General features: G+C 45.9%; 2 protein-coding genes across 2 annotated transcripts in view; both read left to right on the plus strand.

Moving 5' to 3' along the window:
- Window positions 1–3,880: 3,880 nt before the first annotated feature.
- On the plus strand, window positions 3,881–5,821 carry LOC133049894 (uncharacterized). Its single transcript, XM_061133921.1, has 2 exons — window positions 3,881–4,729; window positions 5,066–5,821. The coding sequence occupies exons 1-2, from the start codon at window positions 4,476–4,478 to the stop codon at window positions 5,157–5,159; spliced, it is 348 nt and encodes a 115-aa protein (XP_060989904.1). The 5' UTR covers window positions 3,881–4,475; the 3' UTR covers window positions 5,160–5,821.
- A 2-nt stretch (window positions 5,822–5,823) lies between these two features.
- Window positions 5,824–13,775, plus strand: part of ADAMTS5 (ADAM metallopeptidase with thrombospondin type 1 motif 5) — a 56,408-nt gene continuing 48,456 nt past the window's right edge. The window contains exon 1 of the mRNA XM_061133920.1: window positions 5,824–6,939. Coding sequence (XP_060989903.1) covers window positions 5,824–6,939 — 1,116 coding nt within the window. The remainder of the gene's footprint in view (window positions 6,940–13,775) is intronic.

The following is a 13,775-nucleotide window of genomic DNA, read 5'->3' on the forward strand; positions in this document are numbered from 1 at the left end:
ACCGGCAACTCATTTTGGTCTTGACTTTCATAAATGTCTAGTTTCCAACTGATAACATTCTGGAGTCCAACATCTGTTTTCCTTTGGGGAAATGTGAAATTACACATCAGGGATGCTCATGTACTCTAGAAATGTAGTAGACACCTCGCATTAAATATGCACAAATAAAACTGTTACTTAGAATAATGAAATAATGAAGTAGCAATAAGTCCCCCTAAATGTGATGCCTCATATATTTTCTCTTTCTACTTTAAAAAATGAAAATAAAAACCAACTATTTCCATCCAGTGCAAATTATTTCCTTGGAGGAACAGACATAAATTTTTCTGGAACATTTCTGGAATTTTCATCCTAATCCATTTTAAAAGTGTTGCCAGATGAACTTCCTAAATTGCCCAAGTTACTTTCACAGAAAAAAATTATATCCAAGTAGAAGTTTTCTGAATGTGTAAGAATTTACTCATTGTATTTATAAGCTATATTAGTTTCTGCCCTTGTAAATATGTGGTTATATTTATATTTATTATTTGATATTTATCTTTGGAGCTTTATTTGTTTCTATTCTGTTGCTCAACATATCTCTAAACATTTAAATCATCTATCAAACCAGTCAATCCTAAAGAAAATCAAGCCTAAATATTCACAGGAAGGACTGTTGCTGAAGATGAAGCTCCAATACTTTGACCACCTGATATGAAGAGTTGACTCATTGGAAGAGACACTGATGCTGAGAAGGATTGAAGGCAAAAAAAGAAAGGGTTGACAGACGATGAGACGGTTGGATTGCATCACTGACTCAACGGACGTGAGTTTGAGCAAATGCTGAGAAATAGTGAAGGATAGGGAAGCCTAGCGTGCTGCAGTCCATGGGGTTGCAAATAATAGGACACGACTTAGCAACTGAACAACAACCTGAGTACAAATATCATTATGTAATTAAAACTGAAGGCCTAAAATTCATGGACACGATTCATGGGAGAAATGCAGTATTTTGGAAAGAGGAGAAAAATGTTCACTAAGAAGAAAATTCATTTGGAATGTCCTTAAATGCTAAATAAGAAATCTGTGAATGCAAATGATTATAGTTAATTAATGTACACCACTGTCATCTAAAATGCCTCTCTATCAAAATGATCCTTTGAGATTAACCATGATGAAAAGGTTAAAATTATTGAATTCAAGTTGCTTTAGAGATGGCATTTCGTGACGTATATTGGACTGTTTTTTACTGAAATTGGTAATAGCAATAGTAATAAAAACAAATGCTATCTAAGGGCACAAGACCACTGAAGACAGAACGGCCAGCACAAACTTGAAGACTATTGGAGGAAGAGGAAAACTGCAGGAAAACTAGGTTGTCCCCCTTTATTTCCTGATCTTGAAAGTCTGCAGTTCCTCAAAATATTCAACTGGTAGTATTGGTCTTAGACTGAGAGCCTTAGGGATTGTGGGATTAAAAAGCAATGGCCCCATATAAATTCCCACTAACAGTGGAGGAGGATTCCCCTTTCTCCACACCCTCTCCAGCATTTAATGCTTGTACACTTTTGATGATGGCCATTCTGAGTCGGGTGGCAGGGGGTGGGGGAGCGTCCAGGGTGCTTCCCTTTTGGCTCAGACGGTAAAGAATCTGCTTGCAATGCAGGAGACCAGAGTTCAGTCCCTAGGTTGGGAAGATCCTCTGGATAAGCAAATGCCAACCCAGTCCAGTATTCTTGCCTGAAGAATTCCATGGACAGAGGAGCCTGGTGAACTTCAGTGTATGGTATGGCAAAAAGTTGGACATGACTGAGTGACTAACACTTATTTACTTATTCTGACTGGTGTGAAGTGATATCTCATTGTAGTTTTTATTTGAATTTCACTGCTATTGTGGAGAACAGTATGGAGAGACCCTAAGAATCTAAGAATAGAGCTACTATATGATCAAGTCATCCTATTTCTGGGCACACATCCAGAGAAAAGCAACATTCTAAAGGACATATGCACCCCAATGTTCCTTGCAGCACTATTAAAAATTGTGAAGACATGGGAGAAACCTAATGGTCCATCAACAGATGAATGGATAAAAAGAATGAAATAATGCCATTTGAGGCCACATGGATGAACCTGGAGATTATCATACTAAATGAAGTAAATCAGAGAGATAAAGACAAATATCATACGATATTGCTTTTATGCAGATACAAGAAATGTCACAAGAACTTATTTACCAGACTCAAACTTAGAGAATGAATTTATGATTAGTAGGGGATAACTGCTGGAGGAGGGTTAGCCTGGGAGACTGACATGTATACATTGCTACATTTAAAGTAGATAACCAACAACGATCTACTCTGGAGGATCTCTGCTCTACACTCTGTAATAACCTAAATGGGAAAAGAATTTGAAAAAGAATAGATAAATGTGTAAGTATAACTGAATCACTTTGCTGTGTCTCTGAAACTAACACAACATTGTTAATCAACTATGTGTGTGTCTATGTGTGCATGTGTGTGCTCAGTCATATCCTACTCTTTTCAACCAGGGACTGTAGCCTGCCAGACTTCTCTCTCCATGGAATTTTCCAGGCCATAATACTGAGGTGGGTTGTCATTTCCTTCTCCAAGGGATCTTCCCAACCTACATCTCTTTTGTCTCCTGTATTAACAGGCAGATTCTTTAGTGCTGCACCAGCTGGGATTCCACTATACTCCAACATAAAATTTTAAAAATAAATTTTTAAAGGCAATGACCTTCAGCAATAGTAACTTCTTCCCAGATGTTGTGGTATTTCAGAATCCACTAGGGGTCATTGAGGACCCCAACGATCATTATAATCATTACAACTATAAGTGAGAGCTGACTCTCAGAACGGGCTTCACCCCTCCTCTGCAATGACTCCAGAGGGTGCTCCAGGCAGAGGGCAACAGGCATCATTGCAGGCCAATTCTGGCATTCTCAGGTTCATTGCTCCACCAAGGACCTGAGTCCAGTTCAGGACCCTCCTGATTCCCTGAAAAAGTGATTAAATCTCTTGGCAAGGATACAAGAAACCATCTGCCGCTTGGCCTACACAGAGGTGCCCCTGCTATCCTTGGCATGCATTCTTCTGAATTTGAGGTAGAAAGCAGATTCATTTTTCATTGATGTATTCATTAATTCGCCTAGGAATAACGGGGAAGGAAGATGCTCTTGTCCCTAGAGTAGACCTTTTAATCATTATCAGTAGTGGTTAGAATGTTTTTCCAGTAGTCATGTATGGATGTGAGAGTTGGATTGTGAAGAAAGCTGAGTGCTGAAGAATTGCTGCTTTTGAACTGTGGTGTTGGAGAAGACTCTTGAGAGTCCCTTGGACTGCAAGGAGATCCAACCAGTCCATCCTAAACGAGATCAGTCCTGGATATTCACTGGAAGGACTGATGCTGAAGCTCAAGTACTTTGGCCACCTGATGCGAAGAGCTGACTCATTGGAAAAGACCCTGATGCTGGGAAGGACTGAAGGCAGGAGTAGAAGGGGACAACAGAGGATGAGATGGTTGGATGGCATCACTAACTCAATGGTCATGAGTTTGAGTAAACTCCAGGAGTTGGCGATGGCCAGGGAGGCCTGGCAAGCTGCAATCTATGGAGTCGCAAAGAGTCGAACATGACTGAGTGACTGAACTGAACTGAGTGGTTAGAAAGTCGTTGGATTTTCCTTTTTTTTTTTTTCTTTTTTTCTGCTAGAGTTGATAATTTGAGGAAAGAAAGAGGAGGGACAAATAAAGTTGGAGTCACAATGCCACTCACATAATAACACCAATTGGCACCCTTCCTCCCAAAAAACAGTCATCTTTTTCACCTACAAGGAATTTCTGAGAATGATAGTATGTCAGGACCAAGGGTGGAGAGTGGCTGTTTTAAGAGAAATAAATATAAATATAGGTATTTATGGGCTTCCCTGGTGGCTCAGCTGGTGAAGAATGCGGCCTGCAAGGTGGGATACCTGGGTTCGATCCCTGGGTTGGGAAGGTCCCCTGGAGAAGGGAAAGGCTTTCTGGCCTGGAGAATTCCATGGAAGAAGTCCATGGGGTTGCAAAGAGTCGAACACAACTGAGCAACTTTCACGTCACTTCACTCATGGGTATTTATCATGTTAGCATCATTTTAGCTGAAGGAAGAAGTGAAGTGTGGGTACATTATTTTTTTAATACTACGGGGGGGAAATGAGTTAACGCTTTCAACCTGGCCGTCATAAAGCAAAGCAAAGGAAGTTGCAGTCATCCAGGATTCAGTGACAGATTGTGGGCGCGGATGAAAAGCGCGGTGGGGAAAGCGGGGAGCGCGCGGCTCGCACACAAAGGCGAGGAGTTCCCAGGCCTCCCGCGGCCCTGCCCGGGGACACCGCAGCGGCGCGCCAGCGGCCCGGCCCCTCTGCTGGAGGCTGGGAGAAGTTAGTCACCCGAAACCCTAGCCTAGCGGGCATCCGAACGCGACAGCGAAGAGTCTGGGGAATGTGGAGGGAGGAGATTGGTACCGGGAGCGCGGGGCGAGGGGGTGCACGGGAAGCCGAAAGCCCGTGGCTGGTGGATGCTGCTGCAAGGTCTGCGAGGCCGGCGCGCACCGGCGTGCAAAGAGACGGGGGGAAAACTTGCGGCAGGAACTTCCTACCGAGGCAAAGAAAAGCAGGCGAGAAGGAGGCAGGGAGAGACTTAAAACGTCTCAGTAACTTGAAAAGCACACCCAAAACACCCCTTCTGGAGATGAGGTAAGCCGAGGTTAGCCAACCCCATTGGTTGTGAAATATCAGACAAACCCCGAGCCTCTGCGGCTTTAAATGAGGCCAAGGAAATCTGTTTTGCTTCCTCAAATACTTTTTTCTCCCCCTTCGCCCTTGCTCTCTCCCTCCTCCCTCCTTCCACCTCGCCGGGTCCCTTCCTCCTCCGCGGTCGCCCTTTCCTCGATCAACCCCCACCCCCACCCCACCCCAGGCCCGCCCTCCCCCATCTGATTAGGCGCGGACCAGGAAGGGTGGGAGTGGTGGGGGGAGCTCTCCCTTTAAGAGGCAGCTTGCAGTGACGAATTGTTGAAATTGCCATTGCAGGATGGCATGCCGCTATAAATTCATTGTTCCACCTCCTCGCATCTTCACAGCGCTCGCGCTGCTCTCGGCACTCGCAGCGGCAGACTGGGGATGACGGCGGGCAGGAAGACACCGCATCCGAAGGGACCCAGACGCGCCGCTTCGCTGGCTCGCCGCAGGCCGCCCCTGGCATTTTTGTTTTAATTTTTCTGCCTTTTTTTTCCCTCTTCTTCTTCCCTTCCGGCCGGTTCCAGTAGAGTCAAGGAGACCCCCCAAATAAGAGAGGAAGCCGGCTCCGGAGCTGGGAACCCCGCGACCGGCGGGTCGGGAGCAGCAAGGAGCCTGGAGGAAAGCATGCACCAGTCACCAGCCTGGTGCGCGGCACCTTCCTGACTTTTTTTGGTGCCCCGATCCTGGCTGAGTTGGGTTCCCCCCCTCCGCCCCTTTTCTAGTACTTGCTGAATCTCGGCAACCCGGCTTTTTTGTGTGTGTGTGTCTTCCCCCCCCCCCCACCGCCCCCCCTTTTCTTTCTTTCCTCCTCTTTTCGGAGCCCGAATCCAAACATTTTCCAAAGCAACAAAGAAAAGTTCGCACGCTGGCATCGCGGCCGGGACAGGCTGGCGCTGCTACCGGGTTCCCCCTCCCTCCGACACTAGATTCAACCTTGCAAGCAAGTGTATGTGTGTCCCCACCTCCCGCACGGGTAACTTCCAGAGCGAATAACAAATAACCCACCAAGTCCCCGCCGGCGCGCAGCCCCTCCCCGCGGGCAGCGCACTATGCTGCTCGGGTGGGCGTCCCTGATGCTGTGCGCGCTCCGCCTGCCCCCGGTGGCCGCCGGCCCCGCCGCGGCACCTGCCCAGGATAAAGCCGGGCAGCCTCGGGCTGCTGCTGTGGCTGCGGCCGCCCAGCCCCGCGGACGGCGGGGGGAGGAGGCGCAGGAGCCGGCCGAGCCTCCGGGCCACCCGCACCCCCTGGCGCCGCAGCGCGGGAGCCGCGGGCTCGTGCAGAACATCGACCAGCTCTACTCCGGCGGCGGCAAGGTGGGCTACCTCGTCTACGCGGGAGGTCGGCGGTTCCTCCTGGACTTGGAGAGGGACGGTTCGGTGGGCACCGCTGGCTTGGTGCCCACAGGAGGCGGGCCGAACGCCACCCGGCGCCACCGGGGCCACTGCTTCTACCGCGGCACGGTGGACGGCAGCCCGCGCTCGCTGGCCGTCTTTGACCTCTGCGGCGGCCTCGACGGCTTCTTTGCGGTCAAGCGCGCGCGCTATAGCCTGCATCCGCTGCTGCGCGGTCCCTGGGCGGAGGCGGAGGACGATGCGCGCGTCTACGGGGACGGGTCCGCGCGGATCCTGCACGTCTACACCCGCGAGGGTTTCAGTTTTGAGGCTCTGCCTCCTCGCACCAGCTGCGAGACCCTCGCGTCCCCGCCAGGCGCCCACGAGCGCCCCCCGGCGCCCCGCCGCGCGGACGGACGCTGGGCTCTGGCCCCGCAGCAGCTCCCGGGCCAGTCGGCCCCCTCGTCCGACGGAAGTCAGGGACCACGGACGTGGTGGCGGCGGCGGCGCCGCTCCATCTCCCGGGCCCGCCAGGTGGAGCTGCTCCTGGTGGCCGACGCGTCCATGGCGCGGATGTACGGCCGGGGCCTCCAGCATTACCTGCTGACCCTGGCCTCCATCGCCAACAAACTGTACAGCCACGCCAGCATCGAGAACCACATCCGCCTGGTCGTGGTGAAGGTGGTGGTGCTGAGCGACAAGGACAAGAGCCTGGAGGTGAGCAAGAACGCGGCCACCACGCTCAAGAACTTCTGCAAGTGGCAGCACCAACACAACCAGCTGGGGGATGATCACGAGGAGCACTATGACGCGGCCATCCTGTTTACTCGGGAGGTAGGTCCCGCCTGGGTGAGTGGTTCAAGCCCTGCAGTAAGGAGGTAGGTCAAAGGGGCGGCCTTGTTGACAGCCTTCTTTCTGCCACGAACTGCCTGGCCCCATGGGTTTGCTGACCTGTTCCTTGCAGGAAACCCATGACCGCCTCCCACTGTGCTCCTGTGTTCAGAGGATACAGTCAGCAGTTAATCAAACCTTAAATGACCATGTCGGGCTTAGACATCAATCCATCAGTTAGGATGTCTCCAGTCCGAGATCTGGTACCACAGAGACATAAATAGGATAAAATGGGGCTAGCATGCTTGGGGAAATGTGCACGGTTCCCATGGGGAAAAGGGGAAAGCTGAGTCTGTCTTTGGAATCAGGGGTCATCTACTTTACAATGAACCCAAAGGTAGAACTTTGGCTAACCTGATGGAAAGGGCTGTGATGGGTGATTCACTGTAGTCACTCTTATCCACCATCTTGCTCTGTAAATGCCCAACCTTCTTCCTTGAACCTCTTTCCGGGCATAAGTCAAAGGAAGACTTTCTAAAGGAAGGATTCATTTTCTCATCTGGCTTTCTAATGGAGTTCTGACATACCCACTTTGGTGGAAACTTGGTTCCTTGGATGGAAGAGATGCAGGAGGGCCAGGAGGGTATAGAAACCAGTCTTGTGAGGTTCCTTAGCAACGGCTTTGCCTGGTCCTTCAGTGCACAGCAAGCTCTGCTAGGCTGTCCACAGCTGCCAGTCAAGGGTCACATCCAACTCGCATGTTTGGGTTTTGGATAATGTTTCTGAAGTCCCAGAGCGGAAAGATCTGGGCAGAGAGTCAAGACATGAAGGAATGTTTTTCCAGGATTTCCCTCTTTTAAGGACGGAGGTAAAGGGAGGGGGAGAAAAATGATCTTTATAGACTCAGAGGTTCTGGGAGTAACCCAGTACCTATGTAGACCACCACAAAAGTGTGACATTCGGATACATAGTCCGAGCTGGTTTTGTGCTGGGTTTGCTGGGAGCTCTGAGCCTCGGTTTTCACAACTGTCCTCTGATTGGCAGTTTTGAGTCATGCTCTCAGATGTCTGGTAAGAATGGACCTTGATAGCACATTCTTTAAGTGTTTGGGATCCATTCAGGACAGATGAAGGATTAGAAACTTTGGAATATTATGCAAAATCATAGTACAAAAGGGAATGAACGGAAACAGGACAGGAAATTCAATGACGGCTTGCAGGAGGTTTCAGAATCACACAGTTCCACCACCTAATTCTCCTATTTTTACTAAGGCACTCCTGGTATGAAGGAAAAGTGTTGATAGATTTGGAGTGAAGACACACTTGTGGTTCATGGTGTGGACATAAATGTAAACCACATGTAAATAAAGACGCTGGAGGGCAGCAGTTAGGGACACCGTGCTTTGCAAGATGGAAAATCTTCCTCTTCATTAAGTGATCTCTGGGACACCATCCTTTAATTTTTCTGCACAACATTAATCTTTAAAATGGAAGAGCATTCACTTTTGTAGCCTTCCATATGAAGTGAAGTTCCTCTGTAAAACTGTCCCTTTCTTATTTGGTTTCCAGTTTTTTTTGCTTTTTTTTTTTTTGGTAAGCAACTTTCCGTGTCTGGATTTCTTGCTTTGCTACATCACTAGAGGCTGCCAAGAAGGAGGCTTCAGAGAGTTTATGGAAGGAAGTTCTCCAAAGACAGAAGAAAAAATACTTTTGTAGGCATACTACTCCAAAGTGTTCCCTTTGAATATTGTCATGGTGCACTTTCATTTTTAATACAAATGCAGATTCCATAATTTTTTAAAATAAACATAAATAGAAGACCCCATGACTCCCTAGTTTCTGCCCTATAATTTTCCTAATTGCATCTGAGAATAAAAAGAAAAAAAGTAAAACTAGTCAGTGATTCAAAATGATTTGCCTGTTGCCTTTTCTGGATTTGATTTGAGTAGTTAACAATTCCTATTTTCCAAGCTTTGGAATATATCAGTACCTTTTAATAGATAAGGAAGGAATAAACTAACATCTATCTTCATTTTAATAAGTACTATAAGGACATTCATTTTTCAAGCTAGTCTACACATGGAAAATATTTTACATAGGCCCTCCCTGGCCTCCTTGCCAAGTAGCAGCAGTAAAGTAAATCTCATTTAGCTGGTGGCTGGCCCTCTGGTATATACATCTAACTTGATGAGAACCAAATATTTAAAAAGCATGTTATCATGATTATATGCATCTAATTTTAAAAGGCACTATTAATTAAGGAGCTGAGAAGAATATTGCAAGATTCTCACATAGCATTCACTGGGGAGTACTTTAAAATACAATGTCAGTCTCTGGTTATTACTTCAGACTGTGGAAACCAAGGGGAACTAAAGGAGAAATGATCTGAGATCTTCAGTTTCATGGAAATCAGATATCTGGGATCTAAAGAAAAACTTTCATGGCTGTTTTTTTTCAATGAGCAATACCCGGAGTTGGCACCAGGATCCCACTTTTACAACTCTGTTTTGAATGTAAGAAGTACGTTGCTTAGCAGCCAGACGCCAAGCCGTGAAATCCATGTTTTGATGGGCTCTGAGCACTGTTCAAATTCTGTGTCCAGATGTCTTCTCCTAAATTGCTTGTTTTTCAGGCATGAAGCAAATGTGTGAGGATATGTTTTCCACCCCTGTTGACTAGCTGAGGCCACCTTGAATGCTGTGTCTAGAAGTCAGCAGAATACTGCTGGTAATTCATTTATCAAACTAACAGACTTCACTGTTAGGACTGTACCCCAGCACTTGGCGCTGTCCTAATTAGAGAAACTTAGCACCAGCCACTTTTTTTTTGCAAGAGGAGCAGTTTTCATTCCGGAGTGGCACTTACACTGGAATTCACACCACTTCTTCCATCAAACAGTAGAAATCCGATCGCCCTAGGATTTATTTTTGCCTTCCAGAATTCTTTTCTGGTTCTTGGCTTCCCCTTTTTTCTTTTTTTTTTTTTTAGGATAGTTTCTCTAAAGACAAATTCCTAAATCCATTTTGGAGGCCATGCTATTTTCTTTAGAGATAAAACACCTACCTGCTTGAGAACAAAGTGGGAAATTGTTTGTTTAATATTTTCTGCCCTCTGCACATCATCAATGAAAGCTTGACTTTTTCATGATTTGGAAGTGTTGGATTGAAACTGAACCAGCTCTCAGACTATGCAATAGAAACAGTTCATTCATTCTCATGAATCATCATTGTGCCAGTTAACAGGTAACTGTCTGTCAGTTAACACCTTGCTCCTGTAATTGGTCTTGTTTTTTAAGTATTTTTAATATTGGTGTTAGTTTCAGGCATACAGCAAAGTGATTCAACTATGCAAATACATGTATCTATTCTTTTTTCAAAGTTCCTTTCCCATTCAGTCTATCACAGAGTGTTGAACAGAGTTCCCTGTGCTATGCAGTGGGTCCTTGTTGGTTTTCTGTTTCAAACATAGCAGATGTTGAACATCTGATGTATGTACGCTATGTACATACATAGCACATGTACATGTCAATCCCAAACTGCCAATCTGCATTCTTCCTTGTAATGCTGTAAGGCTTTATAAGGGGGCCTCTTACACTGGAACGGGGACTCCACTCAGAATTATTAGCTAGCTTCTTGCAAGGTTATCATAATAGGGGGCCCTAGAAGAAGACTGGGAGCTTGGAAGAGGGAGAAGAATGAGCTTTTTCTTATTTGCTTGTAGGCTAGATTAACTGATTCTGTCACACGTTTGAGTTCAAATCCCATTTAAACTGAAAAGGGAAGCCTTCTCAAAGAATCATAGCCAATAGGTCAATTCTAACTGGTAAAAAGCTAAATAACTCAGAAATGGGAAGATGGGGAAGCTTCAGCAGCTGAAGTTGACGTTTAAATAATAAATTATGAATTAAAAATTGCTGAGAGTAGGTCTTAAAAGTTCTGCATCAAGAGGGAAAAACTTTGTGATAGATGTTAAGTAGAATTACTATGGCAATCATTTTGCTATTGAATCATTATTTTGTACACCTGAAACTAACATAATGTTGTAAGTAAATTATGTCTAAATTAAGTAGCTGTGAAGAATATTCTATAGATCAGAGACAATAAACCACAACACAGAGGATATATTTCAGTGTTGTCTCTCTTTTATTCAGCTCATGCATCTAAGCATTTCCTATTTGTGAGACTCTCATTTAGGGAGTTGAAGGGAGTAAGAAAATATCTTATCCCTGCCTACTCTGGCTTGTCACCAGGGGAGAGGAAGCAGATATATGTGTGTTGTCATTTAGTCGCTAAGTCATGTCCAACTCTTTGTGACCCCATGGACTGCAGCTCACCAGGCTCCCCTGTCCTCCACCATCTCCCATCATCCACCATTTGAGTTTGCTCAAATTCATATCCACTGAGTCAGTGATGCTATCTAACCATCTCATCCTCTGCTGCCCTCTTTTCTTCCTGCCTTCAATCTTTCCCAGTATCAGGGTCTTATTCCAATAAGTCGGCTCTTCGAATCAGGTTGTCAAAGTATTGGAGCTTCAGCTTCAGCATCTGTCCTTCCAATGAATATTCAGGACTGATTTCCTTTAGTATTAGCTGGTTTGATCTCCTTGCAGTCCAAGGGATTCTCAAGAGTCTTCTCCAGCACCATAATTCGAAAGCATCAATTCTTCCAGTGCTCAGCCTTCTTCGTGGTCCAAATCCCACATCTGTACATGACTACTGGAAAAACCATTGCTGTGACTATACAGACCTTTGTCGGCTTACGTATATGTATATGTGCTGTGCCTGCAAGCTAAGTTGTTTCAGTTGATGCAGTGGATTATAGCCTTCCAGACTCTGTTTGTCCATGGGATTCTCCAAGCAGGAATACTGGAGTGAGTTGCCTCGCCCTCATCCAGGAGATCTTTTCAATCCAGGGATGAAATCCACCTCTCCTACATTGGCAAGCTGGTTCTTTACCACTAGTGCTCCCTGGGAAGCTCACATATATGCATCTATCATTCTAATATTAGGAAAGCTCTAATAATTGCTGCAACTGAGCTATGAACAAAAGCTGAGAAAGGAAAGAGAAGGGAACAATCAATTCTGCCTCTGCATATTTATACAGGCCTTATTGTAAATGGAGAATTGAATTGGTCCTCAAAGGATGGATAGATTTGATTTGGATTCAACCAGCTTTTGTTGAGCATTTCATAAGATGCTATTCATAGTCATAAATCATTTAAGAATTAATTCTTTCAGCAATCTCCACGCATCTGATCTTACTATCATTTGACACATAAGGACATTCATACAAAGAGAAACAGAGATAAGCTTCTCCCAGTAACAGCTGACAAATGGCTGAGAGGGAAGTTTGTCCTCTCAAGTGGTCTCTAAGATAGAAATATTACAATGAATTTATGCAAGCATTCAATATATTTCTAATAGGCAAAGAAAGATTCAGAGGTCTGAAAAGTGGCCCTTTCCCTAAGAATCCTAATGTAGGAAACAGAAAAGGAAGTAGATGGTTGTTATATAGTGTGATGATGTTTTAAGAAATGTGGTCATTAAATGTCATGGGAGTACATTAAAAGGTAGCCTTACCCATCTGAGTTCAGTTTGGAAGAAAGAGAAGAATTAACCAGATCCATAAGGAGGATATAGGCATTGTAGAAACACCAAATTAATTCTTGGAGTTGCCCAGAGGCAGCATGGCAATCCTGGGAAATATAATAAGGTTTAGGTCCCTGGTGGCTCAGAGGATAAAGCGTCTGCCTGCAATGCGGGAGACCTGGGTTCGATCCCTGGGTTAGGAAGATCCCCTGGAGAAGGAAATGGCAACCCACTCCAGTATTCTTGCCTGGAGAATCCCATGGACAGAGGAGCCTGGTGGGCTACAGTCCATGGGGTCGCAAAGAGTTGGACACGACCGAGCGACTTCACACACACATGAAAGGACAGGGGCTTCCCAGGTGGCGCTAGTGGTAAAGAGCCCGCTGGCCAATTCAAGAAACACAGGAGACACAAGAGATTCAGGTTCGATCCCTGAATCAGGAAGGTGCCCTGGAGGAGGTAGAGGCTACCCATTCCAGTATACTTGCCTGAAAAATCCCATGGACAGAGGAGCTTGGCTGGCTACAGTCCATAGGATCACAGAGAGTTGGACATGACTGAAGCCGTTTAGCCCCCAGCACAACATCAGGAGGCTAAGAGGTAACTGACTGCAGCGTATAGGTAGGGATCTCACAGGAGACAAAGGACCCGTTAGAAGCCTTAGGTGATAGACAGGAAGGAACAATGAGAGGAAAGAGAGGATGGCTACCTGAGACATTTGGGAGATGGAGTCAGTGACTCCCAGGGACCGATCTGATAGGGCCAGTGGGAGACAGGCAAGTTAATGACGTCCTCAGGTGTCTTGTCCATCACTTTCAACTTCTTTTCTGGAATATCTTTCTCAGTGCATTTTGTATGGATTGTACTGTGCAGATTGTATGGAATCTACTGTGTAGATTATTGAATTTCACCAGACGTACCATAGAGATAAAGATTATGCTTCCCGGGTGGCTCAGTGGTAAAGAATCCACCTGCCAATACAGGGGCTGCAGGAGACACGAGTTTGATCCCTGGGTTGGAAAGATGCCCTGGAGGAGGAAATATTAATCCACTCCAGTATTCTTGTCAGGAAAATTCCAGAACAGAGTAGCCTGGTGGGCTATAGTCCACGGGGTCGCAAAGAGTCAGACATGACCAAGAGACTAACACTTTCACTTTTTTTTTTTTTTTAACATTGTCAAACATCTTTTCATCCCTCAAGATCCAGTGACCTCCTTTGAGACACCTTTACTGAGTTCCCCAAGGAGAACGC

Source organism: Dama dama, chromosome 31, assembly GCF_033118175.1.
Source record: "Dama dama isolate Ldn47 chromosome 31, ASM3311817v1, whole genome shotgun sequence".
NCBI classification, from domain to species: Eukaryota; Metazoa; Chordata; class Mammalia; order Artiodactyla; family Cervidae; genus Dama; species Dama dama.

Excerpts from the sequence above, each read along its gene's own strand:
- LOC133049894 (XM_061133921.1), top strand. The coding sequence starts at position 4,476 with ATGTGGAGGGAGGAGATTGGTACCGGGAGCGCGGGGCGAGGGGGTGCA. Across the intron at positions 4,730-5,065 it reads ACACCCCTTCTGGAGATGAG|GATGGCATGCCGCTATAAAT; the intron begins GTAAGCCGAGGT and ends TTGCCATTGCAG.